Here is a 22,517-nt window from a genome sequence, read left to right as displayed (position 1 = left end):
TGCAATCGTTAATAAATCAAACACTCTAGCATGTCACACTAATAAATCAAACACTCTAGTATGTCACACTGACAATAAGCCCTAAACTAAGGCAGGCTGCCACTACTAGCTAATAATTCTGCAGTTAATTATTAGGCTCTCCTAAAAAAAAAAAAAATCAGGCTTCAAGGATTGATAGATACTGGGTACTAATTTATGTCTACCAAGTTTCAAAATGATTGGCTTCCAAATTACAGAGGAGTAGTACTTCAAATAGTGTCCATAAAAACAACAACAACAACCTGAGTGGTGACTTGTTTTTGGCCTGAAAAAAAGTGCTTTGTGTGCATAATGATCACTACATACATAGGAAAAACTGAACAAACCACTTAACTAAATTTAAATCATGTTGGTGCACTTGTTTTTTTAATTGATATTTAGATCCTATTGTTCCTTAGTTACTAAACATGATTAAATATCCTGTAATCTACCCTTCCCTTGTTCCCTTCCCACAGCCATGGCCAACTTCCATGTCCAACCAGAGCCAGTGCACGCTGAGGAGTCTGGTGTGGCCAGATTCCAGTGCCAAATCCGTGGTTTGCCAGAGCCTGTTATCAGCTGGGAAAAAGACGGACGAGCTGTGGACACAAAGAACAAGAGGTACGAGGCTCCCTCTGGGTTGGACAAATCAAATCTTATAGTATCTGTGGAGTATAATGTTCACTGCTTATATCTGTACTTAACCCTCACCATACAGAATAGTAACATACTAGGAGTGAACTTGATCAATTGACAATTTGTGGTTTGTATGAACTTCCCTCTTTACCAGTCCTCCTGCCAATCTCCATCCCAATGCATTTGTTAACGGGACACTAAAAACTATAATCGTGTCAAAAATTCAAGCCACCATCTGTAGGATACACTCTAGGTCAGGGGTGCTCAATACGTCGATCGTGAGCTATCAGTCGCTAAGGTAGTATTGGTAGATTGCCTGACAGTAAGATTTGATCCAACGATTGAATTTGTAGTAATATTTTATATGGAATTTGAGCTGGGAAACATCACCATCGCGAGTCTAAGCACGATTGCTACCTGCCTACATTATTTTATTTTATCTGCTGGCATCACGCACAACATCAGCATACTTAATTGCTGAGCTTTGTCAGGGGTCCGGAAAAAATGGGTAGATCCCGCAAAGTTGGCTCCTTGAAAAGTAGATCTTTGAGTAAAAAGGTTTGAGCACCCCTCCTCTAGGCCACTGATTTGGAGGAATCAAAAGAGGGGCTGGGGATTCTTTCTCATTACCACAACAGTAACTCGATTAGAATTTCAAAAATTTACAGATAAAACTCAAGATCTAAGTTTTCTTTTTCCGGTAAATGGGATTTCCTTTCTGCCATTCCTTCTGCTTTTTAGACTTAAGCATTTTCCTATTTCTCCAACTGAGCTTTACAAAATCTATTGTAAAGCGTCGGAACACAAGCCTAAAAAATTACGATACAGGTGTTTGTATTTGTTGATTTCTTTGGTTTTGGCAGGCGTTCTGCATGCATATATTTAGTTCTAGAACTATAAATCAATGTTAGTTGCCATTTCAGAAAAGATGGGATGTGCATTACCTAGAAGTGTGGTACTTAAAATCTAAGCCTATTACGACAAAACAATTGATGTCTCATTTTCTCTTTTAGGTACACTCTTCTCCCTAGGGGTGTCTTGCAGATTACAGGGTTGCGTGAGGAGGACAGTGGAAAGTTCTGCTGTGTGGCTCATAACAGTGCAGGAGTGAAACACAGTACAGAGGCCATCCTTTCTGTTTCAGGTTGTTACATTTCACGACTTTAACATCCATCATCAGCGGTCTGGCTTTCTTATTGTGGAACACATTGTTGACAATCTTAACGGGATATTAGGCCATCTGAGTTCTGTCGAGGCTTCCGTTTATTACACCATGATTTCCCAAATCTATGGTTTATCTAAATCATATTATCAAATACAGGGTATTGATCGAAGGCACTCTCAAGAAATCATATTAAAACATGTCATCCATCAATCTTATTTCTCTCTTAAATGCCCTTTCTTTTTCCCAGGCTCTCAGTCATCTGTTTACAAGGAACCAATGATCCTAGTCGGTCCAGAAAATCTCACCCTCACTGTTCACCAGACTGCCATTTTGGAGTGCGTTGCCACAGGATACCCTCGCCCCATTGTTTCATGGAGTAGGCTAGGTAATGTAAAAACTTGCTTGTGATCATGTCATTTTTTTGGTTAATTTGTTTGTTTTTTTGTTTTCGCAAGAAGAAAACCCATTAATGTGCTGTCATACATTAGATACAATGAGAGATTTTCATAAACCCATTTGTATTTTTACCCCCAAAGCTTTCATTTGTTATGTTGTCTGATCCATTTGCATACATGAACTGTGTATATGCCGTGTTGATGTGATACAATAGAACCGCAGAAGACCTGCAGGATAAACATAAACATGGTTTGATAACTACATGCCTTCATGAAGCTCAGTGGAAATGGACATCCTGCAGAATAATTACTTTATAGGCCTGAGACAGACGCAATTAGGTTCCTTCTCCCTTGATGCACATTTTAATTCTTGACGATTATTCAAATCTGCCTTAATTCATTTATCAATGTAGCATCCGTTTTCCCTCTCAATTATCAAAACTGATTTGCTGCTCCAAATAAAAACTGGTTGCCTTCCTCTCAAGGGTTGAAACATAATCAAATATGACAGTTCAATTTTACACAATGTTTCTTGAATGAAAATGATAGCATGATAGGATTTGTACATATTACAGGAAATTAGGAAGGTGAGGTAGGATGCATAATGAATCTCATAGTTTCACATTGCCCATTGGTTAATTTTTGGAGTTTGGTTGGCGCCATTCATCAAGCTGTACCACACCCTGTGAGCTGCAGTTCTTTTTTTTCTGACACTAACTTAATTAGTTCCTGGCTAAGGGAATGCGAGAGAAAGACAAATCGCAGTAAAGGGGCAAAAAGAACAAAAGTGCTCCTGTTTAAATAAACCTAGATTGGTACTTTTCAGTCCAGCAGGAGGTTAATGATGATGGAAACAGAATAAACAAACTACAATACAAGGCATTGAGCCCTGAAGTACGGACTGTTCCCCCAGCAGAGCTAATGTCACTATTTAAGTGAGCTCGTTCTTTTTTTCTCCTATTAGCACAATTCAACCCATCCCTAAGTCATTGATAACTCCCTCACACACTTAAATGCTGTGATTTAATTATTTTAAAAAAATCTACTTTATTTCTGGGCACATTTAAAATTCTTGTTTGTCCGGTTGTTTTGTATGGTAGTCACTTATTTTGCTATCTATTGTATCCTTGTTTGAAATCTATTACGTGCCAATGTCATTACATATGGGGAATGGGTGTATAAGGACTAAAGATAGTATGGCGTGCAAAGTTAAAGTTGGTAACTGGTGCCAATGCTGTAGGTAAAATCCATACATTTTCATTACTACTCAAAGTACTTTCATAATGCTGTAATTGTTTTTGTAATTGTTTCCTTAAGGAAGCAGGTGAACTGTGAACTCTTTGATGATTTAAGAGATACAATTAAATGGATAAGTCACATGATGGTGTAGTTGTTCACTCGCCTGACTTCGGTACGGGCATGCACGGGCTCAATTCCCGCTGGTGGCGGTAAGAATGTGATTGCGGATGTTTTTTTGTCTCTCTATGTGCCCTACGGCTGCCTGACGACCAGTCTTGGGTGTAGTCTGCCTTTTGTCCAAAGTCAGCTGGGTTAGGCTCCAGGAACCCCCACAACCCTTTCAAGGATGTGCTTTATGGAAGATGGATGAATGAATAACTTGAACGTTCGATTATCGCAGCAGCCTACCTGTACATTTAAACATTACCTGAATGTTCTCAAGTACAGTACAGTTCAAGAAAGGAGCATTGCAGTTACTGGCAGTTGCATCCTTGAACGTGATCATATATATTAACCGAAACACACATGGCTAAAGCTGCAGCATGTGTAATATGTACAGCATACTCTGTGGTGTCCTAAAAGTGCAAAACAAAACCGCAAATCAAAAAACACAGTGTCAAATAATGAAAAAAAATTCAGATTATAGAATACAGTGGCAAAAAAAAACCTTATAGGCAATTTTAAAAATGAAAAAAAGTCACAAAATATCAAAAACAGCTGCTGTAGATGAAAAATTTTAACGCAGAAACAACGGCAAATCAATAAAATGCAAATCATAAGACACTGACAAAAAACAACGGGAAATCAAAAACAGAACAATAACTGCAAATGACAACAACAAATGTCAAATGGAAATGACCCACACAACTAAGTCGCATTTTACTGAGCTTCTAAAGTGTGTCTTGTATTGTATTGATTTGTGGAAAACCTCATCTTTATCTTTCATTACGTTCAACCAATTCTTTATTACACATTCTCATTTTAGATGGACGCCCAATCGGAGTGGAGGGAATCCAAGTACTCGGCACAGGAAACTTGATGATTTCTGATGTTGGCGTGCAGCACTCAGGAGTTTATGTGTGTGCTGCCAACAAGCCAGGGACCCGTGTACGAAGGACTGCTCAGGGACTTCTAGTGGTCCAAGGTGAGAATGGAGAGACCATACTCTAAATAACCAGGTTTCTCTAAAACAACATTATTTGACAACAATATTATCTTGCCTCAGAATAACAGCCAACAAATATTTGACTGAGTCAGTCAGGGCTAAAGCCATGTTTTTCATGTAAGGCACATTGTCTATTTTTCACATTTTTCTCTGTCCATTCCTGCTACTTTTACACAAAATGGTAAAGCTCAAGTTCTTTATAGGCTGGAGAACTTTCAATGTTCCACACGGAAGTTTAGAGTATTTCTATTGTGTTTTTTTTTACATCAGCGTTTCCTGACCGTTTTTTTGTTGTTGTTGCTGCGGGTCACTTTTTGCATTGTAAAAATCACAAGGCACACTACCATCTGAAAACCACCTAATAAAACTATGTCGCCAATATTTACAATACAAATTAATTCTCATCAAACAGGAATGAAAGAAACACGGAAAAAGTATTTCAATATCTAATTTTTCCACACCAACCTTACATCCACATGATGGAAAAATCAGCAATTTACCGTAATTTTAGTGCTCTATTTTCGGACAAGGCAGATGGCGTCAGGCCGTAATGTCACCTGGAGCTTGCACGTTTGCACATTTCTGAGACATTCCACCTCCGGGCTCTTTTTTCGCCTTAGCGTCTTTATGGCTTCCGCCATTACGTCGCCCGGGGGTCGCATTTCTGACAAAAATCCCCCTTCACCGATGGTCTCCGCTGTCCAATTTGCCGAGCAAGTTCTATTTTCAAATAAGCGCCACGGTGAAAGGTTGCACGGGGCTCGCATTTCTGATAAAAATCCACCCTCACAGAGGCTCAGAAAGCTCGATTCTTGGATAAAAATGACAGCCACCGCCCGCCATGTTTTCCCTGGGTACTGAGTTGGGAGGGACAGACCCCCTCTTCCGCCATTTTCTTAGTGGCAAGCGGAAGACAGGGGAGTAGCTTCCGCTTGGGAGTTTCAGTGTGGATTTTCACATTTTTATGAACTTTTTTTCTGAAAAAAATCCAGTGTAGTGAACCCGCGAAGTGAAGAAGGATCACAGTACTTTATTTAACTGGGTTTCAATATTAAAATTCGCACACCAGCATATAGATTATTAAGAGATTTTAACATCATTTTTCCAATTCTACATACCATTTAAATAAAATTGCAAACGTATTTTAAAGGATGTTCATGGCATCGTCAAGTGCAAGGGAAACAAAACTATTGTTTGTATCAGAGAAGTGCGACTCAAATAGGCATGCAACTTCGTAGACTCTTACAGAAATGTTGTTGTGTAATCCGGAAAACGTGATGCACTTCAGTGTTTTTTTTTGATCAACTTGTGGTTCTCATTTTATCCACCAAGTTAATTGTGACAAGGTTAAAGATAAGTGTAGATTTGACCTTGACAATGAGAACAAATGTGTGCATCCTTGTGTATAACATGTCCCCAAGCGAGAAACATCTTTCATTCTCTGTTCTTGCATTGATTAAAGTAGACCACACTTTGCTTTAGCAGTATTGATCATAGTCAATACTTCATTTTATCTTCCTGTCACGTCAAAGATGATCATCTTATCCTTACAGGGGAAAAAACAAATGTTAATTATTTGCCATGTCTGTGTTTTTGTTATTGATTTTTGTCAAGCAAAATGGACTGATAAGTCCAAATCTATCATGATTATGGATCCTGCTCGAGAATATTTTTTGTTTTTGCTATGTTTCATTTGCTGGATAGTTGTGAAACATTGGGTATTCTTTCATATTACAGTATCAATGCCTTATTCTCTCATGTGTGTAAGGATAAAGTATTTCTTATGGATATTTTCCTACTAACTTTTCTCAGTCAGGGGTCCGTCCCTTCAGAGAAACACGACCATGAGGCATTATTCCAACAATACACTGCAGCTTCTTCTTAGATATCTTCAGCACGCGCTTTATTAATAAGCTCAGGCATAAATTATTCAGTGCAATACTTAAAATCACCAGTGTGGAATAAACTTAAACTAAAGCGGCAGCCTAAATAAAATGTAAGCAGATGTTACTCTAATTACTTACTATGATTTAAACTACCCATAAAGTTGCCTTGCTTGATATGAATAAGTTATCACCTCTGATCGACCATTGGTGTTCGCCTGTAATATAGAACGAGAGGTAATATTACTAAACTGTTGTTTATTTCTGTGTTTAATTGTTTTAAAGAACATTACGACTAACAAATGATCTCTTCAGTATCTGTTATTTCCCTGCTTACACATTATTAGGACACCTTTTAATTAAGCCGACTAACACCACTGTAAAATAGGATTCAGACCAAAATATAGTGCTTCTTTAGCTTGCTATATTTACACTCTGTCATAGTGTTCTGTTTTTGGTTCCTTGAGTATTTTCCTCTTGGGTGACATTTTTGACATTTATTTTTTGTTTACAGCTCCTGCCGAGTTTATTCAACCTCCTCAGTCTATTTCTCGGCCTGTGGGGACTACTGCTATCTTCACTTGCCAGGCCCAAGGTGAGCCCGAGCCCCAGCTGACCTGGCTGAAAAATGGCCAGATCCTGGAGCCTGGTGGAAACGTCAAACTCAGAAACAACAACAGGTAAAGTCAAAAATAAACAATAGATTTTTTTATTATGCCCACATGACTAAATAATAATGATAATATCTCCGGTGCGGGCGGCGCGGTGGAACGAGTGGTTAGCGTGTCGGCCTCACAGCTCTGAGGTCCTGGGTTCAAATCCAGGTCATGTCCATCTGTGTGGAGTTTGCATGTTCTCCCCGGGCCTGCGTGGGTTTCCTCCGGGTACTCTGGTTTCCTCCCACATTCTGAAAAAAACAACAACTATAAAACCTCTACTGCAGCTACAGCTGCGACACATAAAAAAACATCTTTACAACGTCTTTTTCTTGAGTCTGTATCTGTTTTTGCTACCGCAGATACCAAGATGGCGCCGTTCAAGCGGCAGCCGGTGGTGGTAGCTCCGTCCACTCTTGCTTGTTTTGTGTTTTTGCTGCTTTTCTGTCTTAATAATTTGATTTGGTGATTCTTAATGATCCCATTTACTTTGCTTTGCTTTGTACTTTGTGCTTTTGCTTTGTTGTTCTGCGGCCTTTGCGACTCTACTGTCTAACTTGTAACTATGTGTAACTATGCCTTTCCTGTACAGTGGTACCTCAATGTACGAGCACCCCTACATACGAGCATTTCGAGACACGAGTAAAATTTCGAGGAAATAATTATCTCTAGATACGAGAAAAATTTCGAGATGCAAGAAAGCCAGGTGGCCAAGACATGAGAGGCTGTTTATCATTGTAGCGCACTGTCTTTTTTGCCACATCTCTTTCGTGTATAACAGATATCTACGAGCACTGGGCGGAGCGTTGCATTTTTTTCAGTGTTTTTTTCCGTCACTGCCGGAGTGATCGCTAATACGAGGTATATTTTACTTCTCGTTGGCTGCTCATAAGAACATCAGGGGCACTGGCTCCGCAACTCCTCGTGTAATATTTCTGGTCGCAACTCCCTCTTTGTCTCTGCGAGCACTGGGCGGAGCGTTGCATTTTTTTTTCAGTGATTTTTCCCCCCTTAGCCTGTTAGCTCCTGTTGGTGGAGCGATCGCTAATTCAAGACTACTTCTCGTTGGCAAGTGGTCGTGCGTTATCCTATTGTGAGGACATTTGTGTGCATCATTTTCGGAATATTTTGAAGGGAATATAACACCAAACAGCCCATCGATACTAAAAGTCAGGTTGGAGGCGGGGCAAACAGAGCCAACCCGGCCGGAAGAATGGTATAAAAATGTAAAACAAAATTTGAACTAAGTTTAGTGTAAGGTTAGATTAAATTTATTTTTGAGTGTGTCTGCATCGTAATCCAAGTTCATTTAAATTTGTTTATGCTATATTACGATTCACCGGTGCAAAAAGTCTCCCCCACCCTTTTATAATGGTTGCAGGTCTCATTGAAGCAATTAATCAACATTTGGGACATTAAAAATTGCAGTTTGTTAATGCCTAGTTGTGTTAAATCCCTGGCGGTAGAATTTCTGTAATAACTTGTTTGTTGTTATACCACATAATTTAATATGGGTCTTTGTCTTATTGGCTAAATGTTGGATGTTTTCCATGGTGGCCCCCCTGAGTGCAATGAGTGTTGTATAGAACCATGTTTTCACTATATAAAGTCCACATGCTGCAGTCACTGTTTTATTGGCTTACGGGATGGAATAGCAACTGTATCTCCGAGATCATTTAGATGATTAATGGCACATTGAGCCAGACCGTACCCACCTATCTTTTACTACCATGTATTTGCATGAACTATGGGCAGGCCATGTAGTATGTGGTTCGCAGTTAGCAGAGGATAGATCCTGGTTATTATCTCTGTTTGGTGAGTTCGTATGAAACGAAATACAAAAGTACCAGTTATTTGTCTGTATGTGCTTGGATAGGCTTGGATTCACCCGTAACCTTGAATTGGACATGAAGTAAAAAATGAATGAAATGGCTTTCTGTATGTAATATTACTGCATCAGGGGGGCATTTTGAAATTCTTTAACTTTAATTCTTTCAACAAATCAACTAGCTTTTATTCCTGTTAATAGTATTTACTACTATATGTCTAAGGTCTAATGTCTTATTTCTATCATTACTTCCAACTTATTTCGCAAAAGTACAGGTTACAATTCTCAACATTTCACAGACAGCATTTTCTAAATCTGCCATTGAAAAATATTACCCAAAAGGTGTTATATCAATATGATATACATTGGAGCCTTGGATTTAGGACTTCCCAGATTTCGAACAAATCGGCGTTCGACTGAAAATTTTGAGATTTTTTTTGCTTCTGATTGCAAGCAAAAATCCAGAACTTGAAAGGCCTTACAAAAGGTGGAAAAAAACACAACGCTCGCGGCCAGGCCAGGTTACAATTCTCAACAGGCCATAAATTGCTAGGAGGCTGGATTTTGGACATGGACATTAAGTGGTACTGAGTGCATGCAGCATTAACAACACATAAGTAAATTAGTAGGTGTAGAATTGATAAATATAGTAAATAAATAAATATTAGTTTTTGTGTATTATATGAACACATAACTATTGTTCACATGGAGCTATACTTCATAGACCCAGCACATGTGCGTTTTCATCCAGTCTGTAACACACGGCTCAATCCTGAATTCAATTTATTCTGTAGGTGGAAGCGAGGGACCAACCACTATTCATCTCTTTTTTATTCATAAGTAAAAAAGTAGGAAGAAAGTCTATTGCATATGCATGAAAAAGATCAATAGCTACAGTGTAGTGGAGCAAGTACATTGGACCGGCACCACTATCACTCACACGCACGCATGTTGATTCACTCCCACTTGCCTTCTCCGGCCTACACTTTATTATTCAGGGAGGTGAAAAAGACGTGTGAGAGAAAACAAAGGAAGAAATTGTTTTGTTGTAGAGAAAAACAAACAAAAGCAAATGCAAGAAGTGGAGAAAATGAGAAGATGAAGCAGGTGTAGCCAGACCACCAAAATAGTTCCACTTGACACTATTATTATATAATGGGATCATCACACTTCTAACTAGTCTTTGATTACTGAGTGACTGAAGGTTCATTTTATTAATCTACCATAAGCTAAATTCCTCATAACAAGGGTAACCATGCTCTTTTTCATCATTAAAATCTGTTAGCTGTGGCATTTTTTTCTCGACTTTTGATGCACATCTGAATAACAACATACATTAAGCTAGATTCACAGTTTTTTTTTTTTTTGTTGAATACGACAAAAAGGCTGATAAGGCTAAAGGCTCATATATACCGATTCCGGTTTGTTTGCATTCATGACGTTGTAGGATTTTTCAAGCATTCCAATCTATCTGACAAATTGATCTACGAGGTGACGGATTTAATCGTAGTCATGACGCACAAGTCAATCTTTTCCAGACGTCGGGGGCCGACCGCATGAGAGTGACACAATTTCCCCGTGCTGGAAAGGAAGTTTAGCACTGATACAAAATAAAACTTCCACTTTCCTTAAAGCAAATAAAGCACTGTTGTCAACACGGATCATGGAATCTGTTCATACTTTCCATTTACATGAACACATAAGATATTTAATTAATTATTTCCTGAGCTTGTAATGTCCTCATGCATAAAAAAGACTAACTCATGACAATTTCAATGTAATTATTTGTTGATAGAACAACAAAAAATAAAGGTTGCACTTATCCATAGTTTATTCACAAATGGCAGTCACGGTGGCACATGCCACCTTCATGTTTCTGTGGAATTCACGTTATCGTGAGATCGCGGCTGAATTCTCGCATTCTCATCAGAGCCTTTGTGATTGCATCTGTCTCATCGCAGAAAACTGGCAAACTGGTAAACATTGGTTTGAGACGTTTTTGTAGTCGTGATGCAGATGCAACACAGTCGCTTCAGTGTACTACTTATTTCCTGAGTAAGCCTTCTCATTCAAAGTGAACAGTTGCCTGCAATTTAATGGATATTTTGCCTTCTACATTGGACATTTCTGAATAAATTTGTTCGGAGGACTAATGAGAGACACATTGAGCGTGCTGTAAATGAGAGTTGGTCAGTGTAAAAGGCAACATGACAGTCCAGATGGATGAAAACTGTTTGCTTGCCACCTATAAGATTTCGACGATCCATATATGATAGGTGAAGACAAATTGCATGTTGATTGAATGCATGGCATGATTAAACATAAAAGACACGAGACACAAAAAATAAACAATCAAATTCGGAAGAAGACAGCTTGTGCAATTTGGACTATATTTTGCCGCAAAATACTGCAAAGACTTTTTGGATGACATTTCCAAATGTCCTGATGTCTGTCTATTAAATGCTTTATTACGGTTTTTAACAACGATCTAAAAATATATAAACTTGAATTCTTCAGTTCTTGCTTGTAGTTGCTATTGTTGATTTTTCTAGGCATTCAATACAAAATAAAAAACATGTAAATTGTATTCATTATTGTTATTCATTATTATTATTCATTTAATGAATAAAGTTATCCAATAAAGTTACCCAATCCAACTGCTTCCGTTCCCATATCCAGTACAATGTATATTTGCGTCACAGCAGGGGGGCCTCAATTACTGGAGTGCAACAAGCCCATTTTAATGAATGTTTGGTAATGAGTGTGTGTGTTTATACAACACTGCACATACAACCGTTCCCTTAAACTGTTCATATTTCGTGATCTTCAAGAGGAAATCTGACAAGGGTAGAAAGAGAATCGATTGTTTATATCGTTCAAGCACACACAAATGCATGGCCACAAATTGATCAAAGATCAGACAGCACAGCAATGCAACTCATTTAGTGTGCATGCAACTGAACATAACATTTTCCAAATGTGTTGCCCTTTGCACCTTACATCACTTGTGTGTCAGAACATATTGGCTGCCTACGTAAATGGCCACTTCGGGGAAGCTTTTCTTATTGCTAACATCTTGGCAGATGGTTTAAAAAAAATACATACGCACACTCATGCATACATATGTACACATCTATGTTCTTGACATATTAAGACACGAGGGCGTTTGGACGCTTGATTTTTTTATATCCATTTAGGCTCTTTTACAGTTAGAATGCTGCACTCTCAGGCGGCATTAACAGCTTCACTAATGAAATTCTATTCATTCTTGGCCATTGTGTGTGAATAGTTTATAATACAAGAGAAAGGTACACAGTTAAAGTGTTTTTTAATGGAAAGCTATCATTTGAACTAGCGGGCTTCTTTGCAAATGGCATTTCTCCTCCCACAAGATTTTCTTTATTGGTCCTTCCTTTCTTCTCTATTCCTTTTTTCTCACTTTCTTTCACCAAGAGAATTCCATTCTTTTTTGCTGCCGCTCTCCACACCCCTCAGCCTACATCACATGAATCATAGAAGGCTAGGTCCTGGGCATTGGCCTTGACCTCTGACCCTACTTGTAATCAGTCCTACCACCGGGCCCTTCCCTCCTCTTAAGCCACAGACGGCTCATTGACCATCGCCCCTCTACTCTCCCCCACCTTTTCCTTATGTTCTACTCTTTGTTCCATTGCCTTACGATGGATTCAGAATGGGCAGACTGTTTCTTATATTTATGAAGGGGTGCCGCTCAAAAACAATGGTGAGCTAACACGCCCCCAGAGGTCGAACAACAGACCCAAGGCCCCACTGTCAGGCCCACTGGTCTTATGCATCAATCCGTGAAACGACCTTGAACTGATGGTTAAATGATGGTGTCATCCTGTCAGGAGAGGACAGGCTGGCTTTAGAGCTCATACAAGACAAGCAAACAACTTACCCACCCCCTCTCCCCAAAATCCCCAAACACTTTGTCCTTTACTCTTACCATCTGTTTCTCTGAATCTTGGGATATTTTGCAGTTGCATACTTACCCCCAAGAACCAACTATCACCTTTTTAAAAAAGAGAATTGCTGTTTCATGTGATATTTGTGACACAAAAGGGATTAAGCCATCAATTTGTCTGATCCTATTTATACCTCCGGTGTATTTTTCCTAGTAGGAAGGAATGTCGGTTGCCTTCACAGCTGTGGCCTAACACTTACCTTAAACAGAAACATTTTATGGGGAAACAACCACGCTCATCAGATATGACAAAAATACAGTTAGCCCAAAGAAGATTCTAATGTTAGAAGAGTCTATGTGAATTACCGTCAAACAATGGTGAGCTCAAAATTTTAACACATGACACAACAATAACAACAGCAAAAATACTTACAGAAAAGATGCAGGCTAGACAAGAAAACATTAAACGCCATGCTGAATGTTGGACAGATTTTTTTTCCAGTGAATATGCAAGTTTGTGATTGACACGTCGGCAGTAACATTGTGTTTATTGCTGAACTACACTGGATTGGCAGTGACCTCAAGTCAGGTTTCACTGGTGACCCTCTCTCACCAATTGTCACTGGTCACAATGATTGTACGCAAACACATCATTTGTTGCTGATACGAAAGGCTGTCAGAAGTATTCTGTTTGTGTAGTGAGTGGAGGATGGCAACCCAGAAAATGTTACACATACATTTCAGTACTAAAGGGTTGCTACTCCTCTAGTGTTACGAGTGTAATAATGTCCATAATAAATCCAATATATTCATCAACAGCAGGACTATAAAGCATTAATTTTGATGTATTATTTACAGTGAACATTACAGTTCAAAAATTTGGAAAAGTTTTCTTGCGGCCTGATTGAATTATAAATGGATTAGATTGGATTGGATAACTTTATTCATCCCGTATTCGGGAAATTTCATTGTGACAGTAGCAAGAGGGTGAGAATGCAGATACAGGAAAGGCATAGTAATAAGTTAGACAGTACAGTCGCAAAGACCACAGAACAACAAAGCAAAAGCACAAATTACAAAGCAAATCAAAGTAAATGGGATCATTAAGAATCACCAAATCAAATCATTAAGACAGAAAAGCAGCAAAAACACAAAACGAGCAAGAGTGGACGGAGCTACCGCCACCGGCTGCCACTTGAACGGCGCCATCTTGGTTGCGGTAGCAAAACGGACAGCATAGCACAGTTCGAAATACCATAAATGCACATGTTAAATGTTGGATACAACTATAATGTGCATACGAAGTGTTTGAACATTTAATTAAGGGATTCTTTAGTGTCCAACTTGCCTGCTTGCCACCTTGGGTTCAGCAGCACTTTTTCCATGTTACTAACAGAAAAACTCTTTCCGTCTTCCACAGTACGCTGACGATATACAGCATCAGTCAAGATGACGAAGCCATCTATCAGTGCATTGCTGAGAACAGCGCCGGCTCCACGCAAGCTAGCGCTCGTCTCACTGTGCTCTGGGCTGACGGACTTCCTGGTGTGCCTACCAATGTACAGGCCAAGGCCCTCTCACCCACCACCATCCAGGTGTCCTGGAGCGAACCTGATCGAAACACACAGGACATCATCGGCTACGTGCTCCACATCCGTAGAACACCGGGTGAGCATGCAAATGCAAATGAGTTGCATAGGTGTTTTTTTCTGACTAATGTCAGGTTTAAAGCTTGAACTCCTGCCTTGTGAAATTCAAGATATACTCTTAAAAGCCAAACAACAATGGAAGATTGACCTAATATGTTGACACGATATGCATTTTGATCAGGATATAAATTAATATAAGCTAGTAGGTTCATATGAACTATTGGAAGATTAGTTTTATATGCTTTACTGTGCTCTGTGAGTGAATTTAGTATAATCCACCTTTATACATATTTATATATATATATATATATATATATATATATATATATATATATATATATATATATATATATATATATATATATATATATATATATATATATATATATATATATACCTGCCTGGTGTCGTAACCGCAAGCTCGGCGCTCGCGGCCTCACCAGGCCACGCTGGGCCATGCACGGGTTCACAGTGGGTCTCTGCCTGGTGCGACCACAGCCCGGGTGTACCCGGGTCACCCTTGGATGGACTTTCCCGGTCACTGGCTCTCAGCACATGAGTTTCTCTTAATTTTAACAGCAGCACTTTTACTCCAGAACTCAACACGAATAAGCCACAACCAATTAATGAAAGTGTTATCCATTAGTGATGTGTTTACAGCATGGATGAACACTATTGTGTTCTGCCACGTGGATTATCACTACTGACGATGTATTTATTAAAAACTAACAGGCCGGCGCCATTTCAGACATGGATGTATAAACAAGAGAAGAAGCGCTGATCTTGTAATTTTGCGAAAAAAATAATACAATTCCGTTGTGGGATTGGGGTTCATTAAACCCTATCCTACCAATTTAAAACAAGCAACAATAATGAAATATTATTGCTTGTTTTAATAAGAGTAATGCCTTACGATACTAGTTACTGGAACTAGTAATATTAAAGAAACCCATTATGCCCAACACCTTTTCTATCATATTTTACTAGATGAGTTAGACTTTGCTGCTCTTCTCATTAGTATGTTTACCTCGTACATAATTAAAGGCCCCAGGCTAGGGTCAATATGGTTGTTGCAATTGCACTTCCAGGATAGAATGGCCTGATCTGGCGGTAAATTACAGCTACGTTGAGTAATCTCTGGATTAAAAGCAATCAAATGCAATACCCCTCCCAGTTATCGCCCACCTCTGAATTTAATTCCCAGGACCATTAAACCAAATCTAGATTATTAATTAAGATACGGCAAAACAGAAAATCACCTACCTGATGGTGTAGTGGTTCACTCGCCTGACTTCGGTGCGGGGAAGAGTGGGATCGACTCCCGCTCGGTGGCCGTATGATTATGCGTGTAAATGGTTGTTTGTCTCTCTGTCTGCCCTACGGCTGACTGACCAGTCTAGGGCGTGGTAAGCCTTTCACCCGAAGCCTGCTGGGAAAGCAACCTCTGCAACCCTTGCTGAGTGACGACCCATCTAGGGTGTAGTCTGTCTTTCGCCCGAAGTTCAATGAGTCCAATCCAGCAATCTCCACAACCTTTGCGAGGATGCGCGGTACAGATGAATGAATGAATATACAAAATGGTGAATCTGTCATCGTCATTAAACAGAGGGGAAACAGATGAATATACAGTGGTACCTCTATTTACAAATGTCTCTACATACAAAATATTCAGATTACAAGTCTTAATAGAACATTTTGTCTCTAGATTTGAAAGAAATTACAGGTTTGCAAACGTGAAATTGGGCAGCCCGTCGGCTGAGTGTCTAGCACGGCAGCCTCACAGTGGGGGACCTTGGTTCAAATCCAAGTCGGTCCACCTGTGTGGAGTTTGCATGTTCTTCCCGGGCCTGCATGGCTTTTCTACGAGTACTTCGGTTTCCTCCTACATTCCAAAAACATGAATGGTAGGCTGATTGGACACTCTAAATTGCCCCTAGGTATGAGTGTGAGCGTGAATGGTTGTTTGTCTCCTTGTGCCCTGCGATTGCCTGGCCACCAATTCAGGGTCTCCGCTGGGATAGGCTCCATCACCCCCCGTGACACTAGTGAGGATAAAGCGGTTCAGAAAATGAGATGAGATACATTACAAACACGAAATTTTAAAAATTCAGTTGGTGTTGCTCCCATTGGCTATATCTGTGGTATGCCTTAGACCAGGGGTCCCCAAACTTTTTCCTGTGAGGGCCACATAACTATTCCCTTCTCTGATGGAGGGCCGGTGTCAGTTTGTAACAGAAAAAGTGTGATGATCGTAGGGGAGCTTAATTTATTGTTTTCCAGAAAGCCACACATAACCAAATAACCATTTCCAGGTTCTTTACAGAAAAAAGTCAGGAAACAAATAATAACACTATTAATGAAATAAATAATAACTTAATAACCCTCTCTGAGTTCTTCACAGAAAAAACAGGAAATAAATAACACTATTTATGAAATAAATAATACCTAAATAACTCCCTCTCAAAGTTTGCGCTAACTCCACGAATAAAAATGAGCAGTTGCGCTGTGTCTTGCACAGCCATGCTTTCATCCAGTGCTAATGAAAAAAAGTCAAATTCTTTCGTCTTCTGCTGCAGCTGGGCATATACATTACTCCCAATTTCTTCAACGCGTCTGGTGATTGTACTCGCCGACAGACTAAGGGCATTAAATGCATCTTTCTTCTCGGGGCACACTTCCTCCGCGACAGCATCCATACATTTCTTAACAAACTCTCCGTCAGTGAAAGGCTTACCGCTGCTTGCTATCAGTTTAGCAACCCGAAAGCTGGCCCGAACGGATGCCTGGTTCAGCTGAGCTTGGCGTACAAATGTATTCTGCTGAGACAGTAGTCCAATTTTTAGATTTGAGAGTTTGTCTGCTCGTATTTGGCCTTGCAAGCTATCGTACTTGTCTTTGTGACGGGATTCATAGTGTCGGCGAAGATTGTATTCTTTGAATACCGCCACCGTCTCTTGACAGATAAGACAAACAGCCTTTTCTTTGCATTGAACAAAAAAATAATCGTTTGTCCACTGCAGGTTAAATACCCTGCATTCTGAATCAATTTTTCTCTTACCTAACTTTTTCGCCATTATTCTGTTCTCTCTTTGACAGTGCCGGGCCTAGGATTTTTTTTCTGGAGGCCAAATAGGAAAAAAATCCGATAGCGTCTCTGGTATTGTTCAGAGGGCCGGGCCAAATGTGCTGACGGGCCGTATCCGGCCCGCGGGCCGTAGTTTGGTGACCGCTGCCTTAGACCTTCGTTCGTCACGGAGTTGTATCATGTTGTTTCTTGAGTTTTTGTTTGTGCGGTTAATCCATCATTATTCTTTGATTGTCAATGTTGGCCCCTGGACAATTATGGTTCGAGTCCTATTAAATTTAAAGGCTTAATAAATATTTTTTTATCTTTTATCCTCGTGTTTCTGTTTTGCACATATTTCATATAAGAGTGGTATACTTTTATCATTTTTAAAGGGTTTCCGGGGTAATATTTGGGATCTTAGAACGGGTTGGAATGAATTAAAGCCTTTTCATGTAAAATGCGTCTCTACTTATGAAAAATCCAAATTCCGAAAACCATTTTGGAACGATAATCACAGGCACCATATATTGTTTCTTCTCTTTATGTTTTTATAACTTCACTTGAATGTAAAAGCAAAATCAAATTCTACTCTGATTTCCCCAAGACTTCTCTTCTTTGACCTTATTTCCTTCCATCCGCCACAATCAGACTCCATGGAGATGGAGTATGAAGAGGCGGTCAGTAAGGTGACGCTCCAGCAGATCATCCGAGATCTTGAGCCTTCCACCAGTTACACCTTTTATGTCAAAGCCTATACGTCATATGGTGCCAGCAAACCATCAGATCGCGCCACAGTAAACACTCATGGGGAAGGTGAGAACACACACGCACTCAACACATCTGTCCCAACAGTAGTTAACACAATGTAGTACACTTTTTGTACATGAATTGTGAACTTTATCTTTAGGGAAGATAAATGATAGTCTGGCAATCCAGGCTGAGCTTTGCCATGTACATGATACATGACCAGTCAGGCTAGATAATTAAGAACTCAAATTTGTCTCTAGGTGTGAAATTGAGTGTGGATAGTTATTGGCTCAGGATGTGGTAGAGAACTGATCCTTCTTTCAAGTGGTTTGGTGTTTTGGTATGAGTTCCTTAGTTGTACATAACTTTGCCTAAAAACTAGAAAGTCGAAATTTTCATTTTTTAATTTAATTAAACCTTCTCAACAAAAAAGGTGTTGATTGATTTACCTATTTAAAAGAATTTGGCTATCAAACGTCCGTACATTTGAAATGTATGATATAAATTAAAATACAATAAAAACTCAAACATATCTGCAATTTGTCATGATTTGCTTTGGTTGTGTTTGTTGCAGTTCCAGCGCCACCCTCTCTTTTTGCCAAAGTTGTGAATAGTAGTGTTGTCCAAGCAATATGGGAAGCTTCCACCAAGATGGGTGACCATCAAGGCTTCCGACTGTATTACAGAAGAGCCCACGCATCAGTGTTCACTGGTCCCATTTTTTTACCCCGCAATGCTACCCGATATAACATCACTCAGCTGGGTAAGATGTCGCAAGGCTTTCAGAACCTAATAGAAAGTTAACATTCATTGACATGTGCTTTTCATGTAAGATTTTCACTACGAGAACATATTCTTCACTGGACTAAAAGTCTTTAATTTATTGAGATTTTATATTAATTTTATCAATTGTTGATCACATTTGGCATTACTGTGTTTTGCCCATCATCTCCCACTAACCAAGAGTTCCACAAGTTGTGTGATCTTTCCTTCTTACAGTCAACTGACATATTAGATGTGGTGAGTTTCAATCTGTACCTTTATATGCAGATCCTTCACTGGTTTATGAGATAAATCTACTGGCATACAACCAACACGGGGATGGCAATGCCACCATGCGGTTTGTTTCACTTCAAGAGGCGTTGGAGAAATCTGGTGATTGCTTGGCCCAAACAGCCTTACACTCCCTAGACTTACTTTTAGTATAATTCAATACAGATTATTTCTGCTCTTCTTTGTACTGACAGTGCTTTGTCCTATCACACCAGTTCTAGATGCTTCCTGTGACTGCGTGCAAGATGAACAGAGCAAAACATCCACGACAGGCATCATAATTGGCATTCACATTGGAGTCACCTGCATCATCTTCTGCGTTCTCTTCCTGGTTTTTAGCTACCGTGGAAGGTGTGTCCGCGATAACAGCCTGGAGATATCCCATGTTAGGGATTAATGTCTGTCATATTATGTGCATCTGGCTAGTCTAGCGTTTTAAATTGTGTGTTCTCCTATTCCTCAGGTTGATGATGTGTAAGGCAGTTCAGGCCACCCCCCAGGCAGCACACAGTGCAGCACTGGAATCTGCTTCATCCCAAGAGAGCTCTGGGCTGAACACTGCCACTATAAGAGAAATAGAGGTCAATTGTAGCACAGAAGGGAACAAAGCAGTTGACAGCAATGAGCTGGAAAGACTTTTCCCTCAACCCAACACACTAGACCCACGAATGGTGAGTCCTCACAGAGCTGTTTCTGCTGCCGATGTGTTGTTACGATTAACAAAAGTCTAACATTTGCAGTGGGAGCCTACAATAAAGTATTTGTTGCACCAAAGATTAATGTTTTAAAATTGAGCTCTGAAATATATCCCCTTTTTTCTGTATATGTGCCGTTAGGCCGAGAGAACTCTCTTAACCAACTCACCAAATGTCACCCAACTGTCCTCAATACCGATGGACGAATTCACCATCGTGCGGGACACCACGCACTTCCAGGAGTCCCCTGCAACAAGAGCGGCTAAACAGAACCAAGGCTAATCAATGAATGAGGTGTCCACTCAGATTCTCTCTCACTCAGGTTTTCCTTTTAAAGTACGTAGTTTGCATTTCATGCAAAGATTTTTATCGGTAAGTTAAGTTCTAGAGACTCTAGGACTGGTTTTGGGGGAGTTTTTTTGCTAGATTTACCAGTTAAGTGTCAATTACGCTCACTGTCTGGTTGTCTATTTTCTGGTGTTCTGCAACACACAGAAGAGAGGCCCCAAATGTCCTTGTTATACAAAGATGATCATTTTTAAGTTTATAAAGATACATACAGTGTACTGTATTTACATACAAAAACTGTATCTGGATCATCTCTTTGTCAGAGTGGTTATAAGTTTTTGGTCTTATTGCTACTTTTCTGTGGATGTCAAAGATGCCTGCTCAGACATACCAACGATTCCATCTTATTGCTCTCAGAAGACCTGAGCCTTCTTCCAGGGTGTCAGTCAGTTCTGTCTCAGGACTTTTTTTTCCTTTTTTTCGGTGGTGAATTCTGGGCCCTCATACAGCCAGCCTGTTGTTTAGGCTCGTGTGAACCTTTTATTCAACAAAAACCTACCTCAGCCGGAATGAATGTGTTGTGGGAAGCATTTTCAGACTTTATCTTCCCCTGTGTTCACACTAACTTAACATGCAGAGGAAATGATGGGTCAAAATTACAAGATCAGGTGCCGCACTACCTCAGATGTCAAGAATTCTCTCCACTTGTGCTTGTTAAAGCAGAATAAAAAACGAATTTCCAACATAAAGCACTTCCAAATGCTGAAGTTGATGTTCTACCTCAAATTAACATGTTAACATTGTCACTGTTGTAGTTTATCTTTGTATGATAATTGCATCATGAAAATTCCTTATTTCCTTTGAAGAATTTTTTGTCTGTATTTACAGTCAGTCGGTACCACATTTAATATAATATAATGTGATTTGAATTTCATTGTTTTAGCTTTGTTGTTCCATTTTTTAAAAATAGTTTCGGGGATTTTTTTATTTTCTATTGTATTTTTTCCTTTTGAATTCCTTTTCTTTCTTTAATTCCTTCTGTAGAACAAACACTCCTTAAAATATGTTGCAGCAAACAACAGTTTTCACAACGTTTAATGCTAAATGAAGTGTTTCATGCTCGATCAAATGCAAGTTGATGCAAATTAGTGATATGGCTGTGCGCGTGAGAATGTGTGTGTCAATGTAGTATAATGTTCATCTGTAAGTTTGGTTTGTGTTTTGTTTCATTATTTAAAAAAACAAGCACAAACTGATTAAAACTGGGAAGACATACTTTAAACCTTTGTGAGTAGACTTCAATGATTGGATCATTGACTCAGTCACTTTTGAGCGCAATCTGAGAGGGTTAATGCCACTACATATTCTAGAATCTAGATTGTGAAGAAGAGTAGGTGCAAGTTACAGTGCTTCAGCTCTGCTGCTTGCATTACCATAACCCTTTTCAGATCTCAAAAAAAAGGAAAACTCTAGAACGTAAGAACTAGAGGATGCTGAAATACACATGGGCAAAATAAATCAGGTTCTTTTTACATGTTAGGTTGTCTGTCACCCATAGAATATGACATCCATCCATTTTTTTCTCCCTCACTGTTCCTCACTATGGTCACAAGTGCGGTAGAGCTTATCGCAGCTGACCTTGGGCAAGAGGCAAGCTACACCTAAGATAAATGGCAGTATCTTACATTGCACAAAGACAAACACGATTTCTCACCACATTCACAACAATAGATAATTTTCCTCACATGTAAATGTATACCTCATACATGACAAACGTGTCCAAAAACACTGTGTGCATTGCAAGAGCTTACCTCAAAGATCCCTTCATCAGCATTTCTTAGCTCCATTATTTGCCTGTGATTCTTATTTTGAAGGCTGAAAAAGTGTAATTTTGAAAAAAAATCTATCCTTTACTTAGGTTCTTTACACTCAAAAGAAGGCCAAACTCACCAGCCTTGTCCTCTGATTTTAACAACAATGACAGTGTTTGTCCCAAGTGCTGAACTATTCAGGGTCAATACACTATGAATCTTAATAAAATATTTGAACTTCTTCGGAAAAAAAAATCACACTGAAATGAAGCATGGGAGAGGCACTAGAATTGTTGA

At 39.4% G+C, this 22,517-nt stretch overlaps 1 protein-coding gene across 5 annotated transcripts in view; it reads left to right on the top strand.

Moving 5' to 3' along the window:
• Positions 1-21,691, top strand: part of igdcc3 (immunoglobulin superfamily, DCC subclass, member 3) — a 66,413-nt gene extending 44,722 nt beyond the window's left edge. For all 5 annotated transcript variants that reach the window (XM_077594877.1, XM_077594878.1, XM_077594875.1 and 2 more), the window contains 12 exons: positions 495-639; positions 1,668-1,798; positions 2,067-2,204; positions 4,439-4,597; positions 7,016-7,181; positions 14,331-14,578; positions 18,275-18,439; positions 18,948-19,136; positions 19,424-19,528; positions 19,642-19,777; positions 19,890-20,097; positions 20,263-21,691. In XM_077594877.1, coding sequence (XP_077451003.1) covers positions 495-639; positions 1,668-1,798; positions 2,067-2,204; positions 4,439-4,597; positions 7,016-7,181; positions 14,331-14,578; positions 18,275-18,439; positions 18,948-19,136; positions 19,424-19,528; positions 19,642-19,777; positions 19,890-20,097; positions 20,263-20,403 — 1,931 coding nt within the window. In that variant the 3' untranslated portion in view covers positions 20,404-21,691. The remainder of the gene's footprint in view (positions 1-494; positions 640-1,667; positions 1,799-2,066; positions 2,205-4,438; positions 4,598-7,015; positions 7,182-14,330; positions 14,579-18,274; positions 18,440-18,947; positions 19,137-19,423; positions 19,529-19,641; positions 19,778-19,889; positions 20,098-20,262) is intronic.
• The last annotated feature ends 826 nt before the right edge of the window (positions 21,692-22,517 follow it).

Source organism: Stigmatopora argus, chromosome 2 (genome assembly GCF_051989625.1).
Source record: "Stigmatopora argus isolate UIUO_Sarg chromosome 2, RoL_Sarg_1.0, whole genome shotgun sequence".
In the NCBI taxonomy this organism is placed as follows: domain Eukaryota; kingdom Metazoa; phylum Chordata; class Actinopteri; order Syngnathiformes; family Syngnathidae; genus Stigmatopora; species Stigmatopora argus.
The sequence above is the reverse complement of the archived record's forward strand: the minus strand, read 5'-3'. Positions and strand labels throughout refer to the sequence as shown.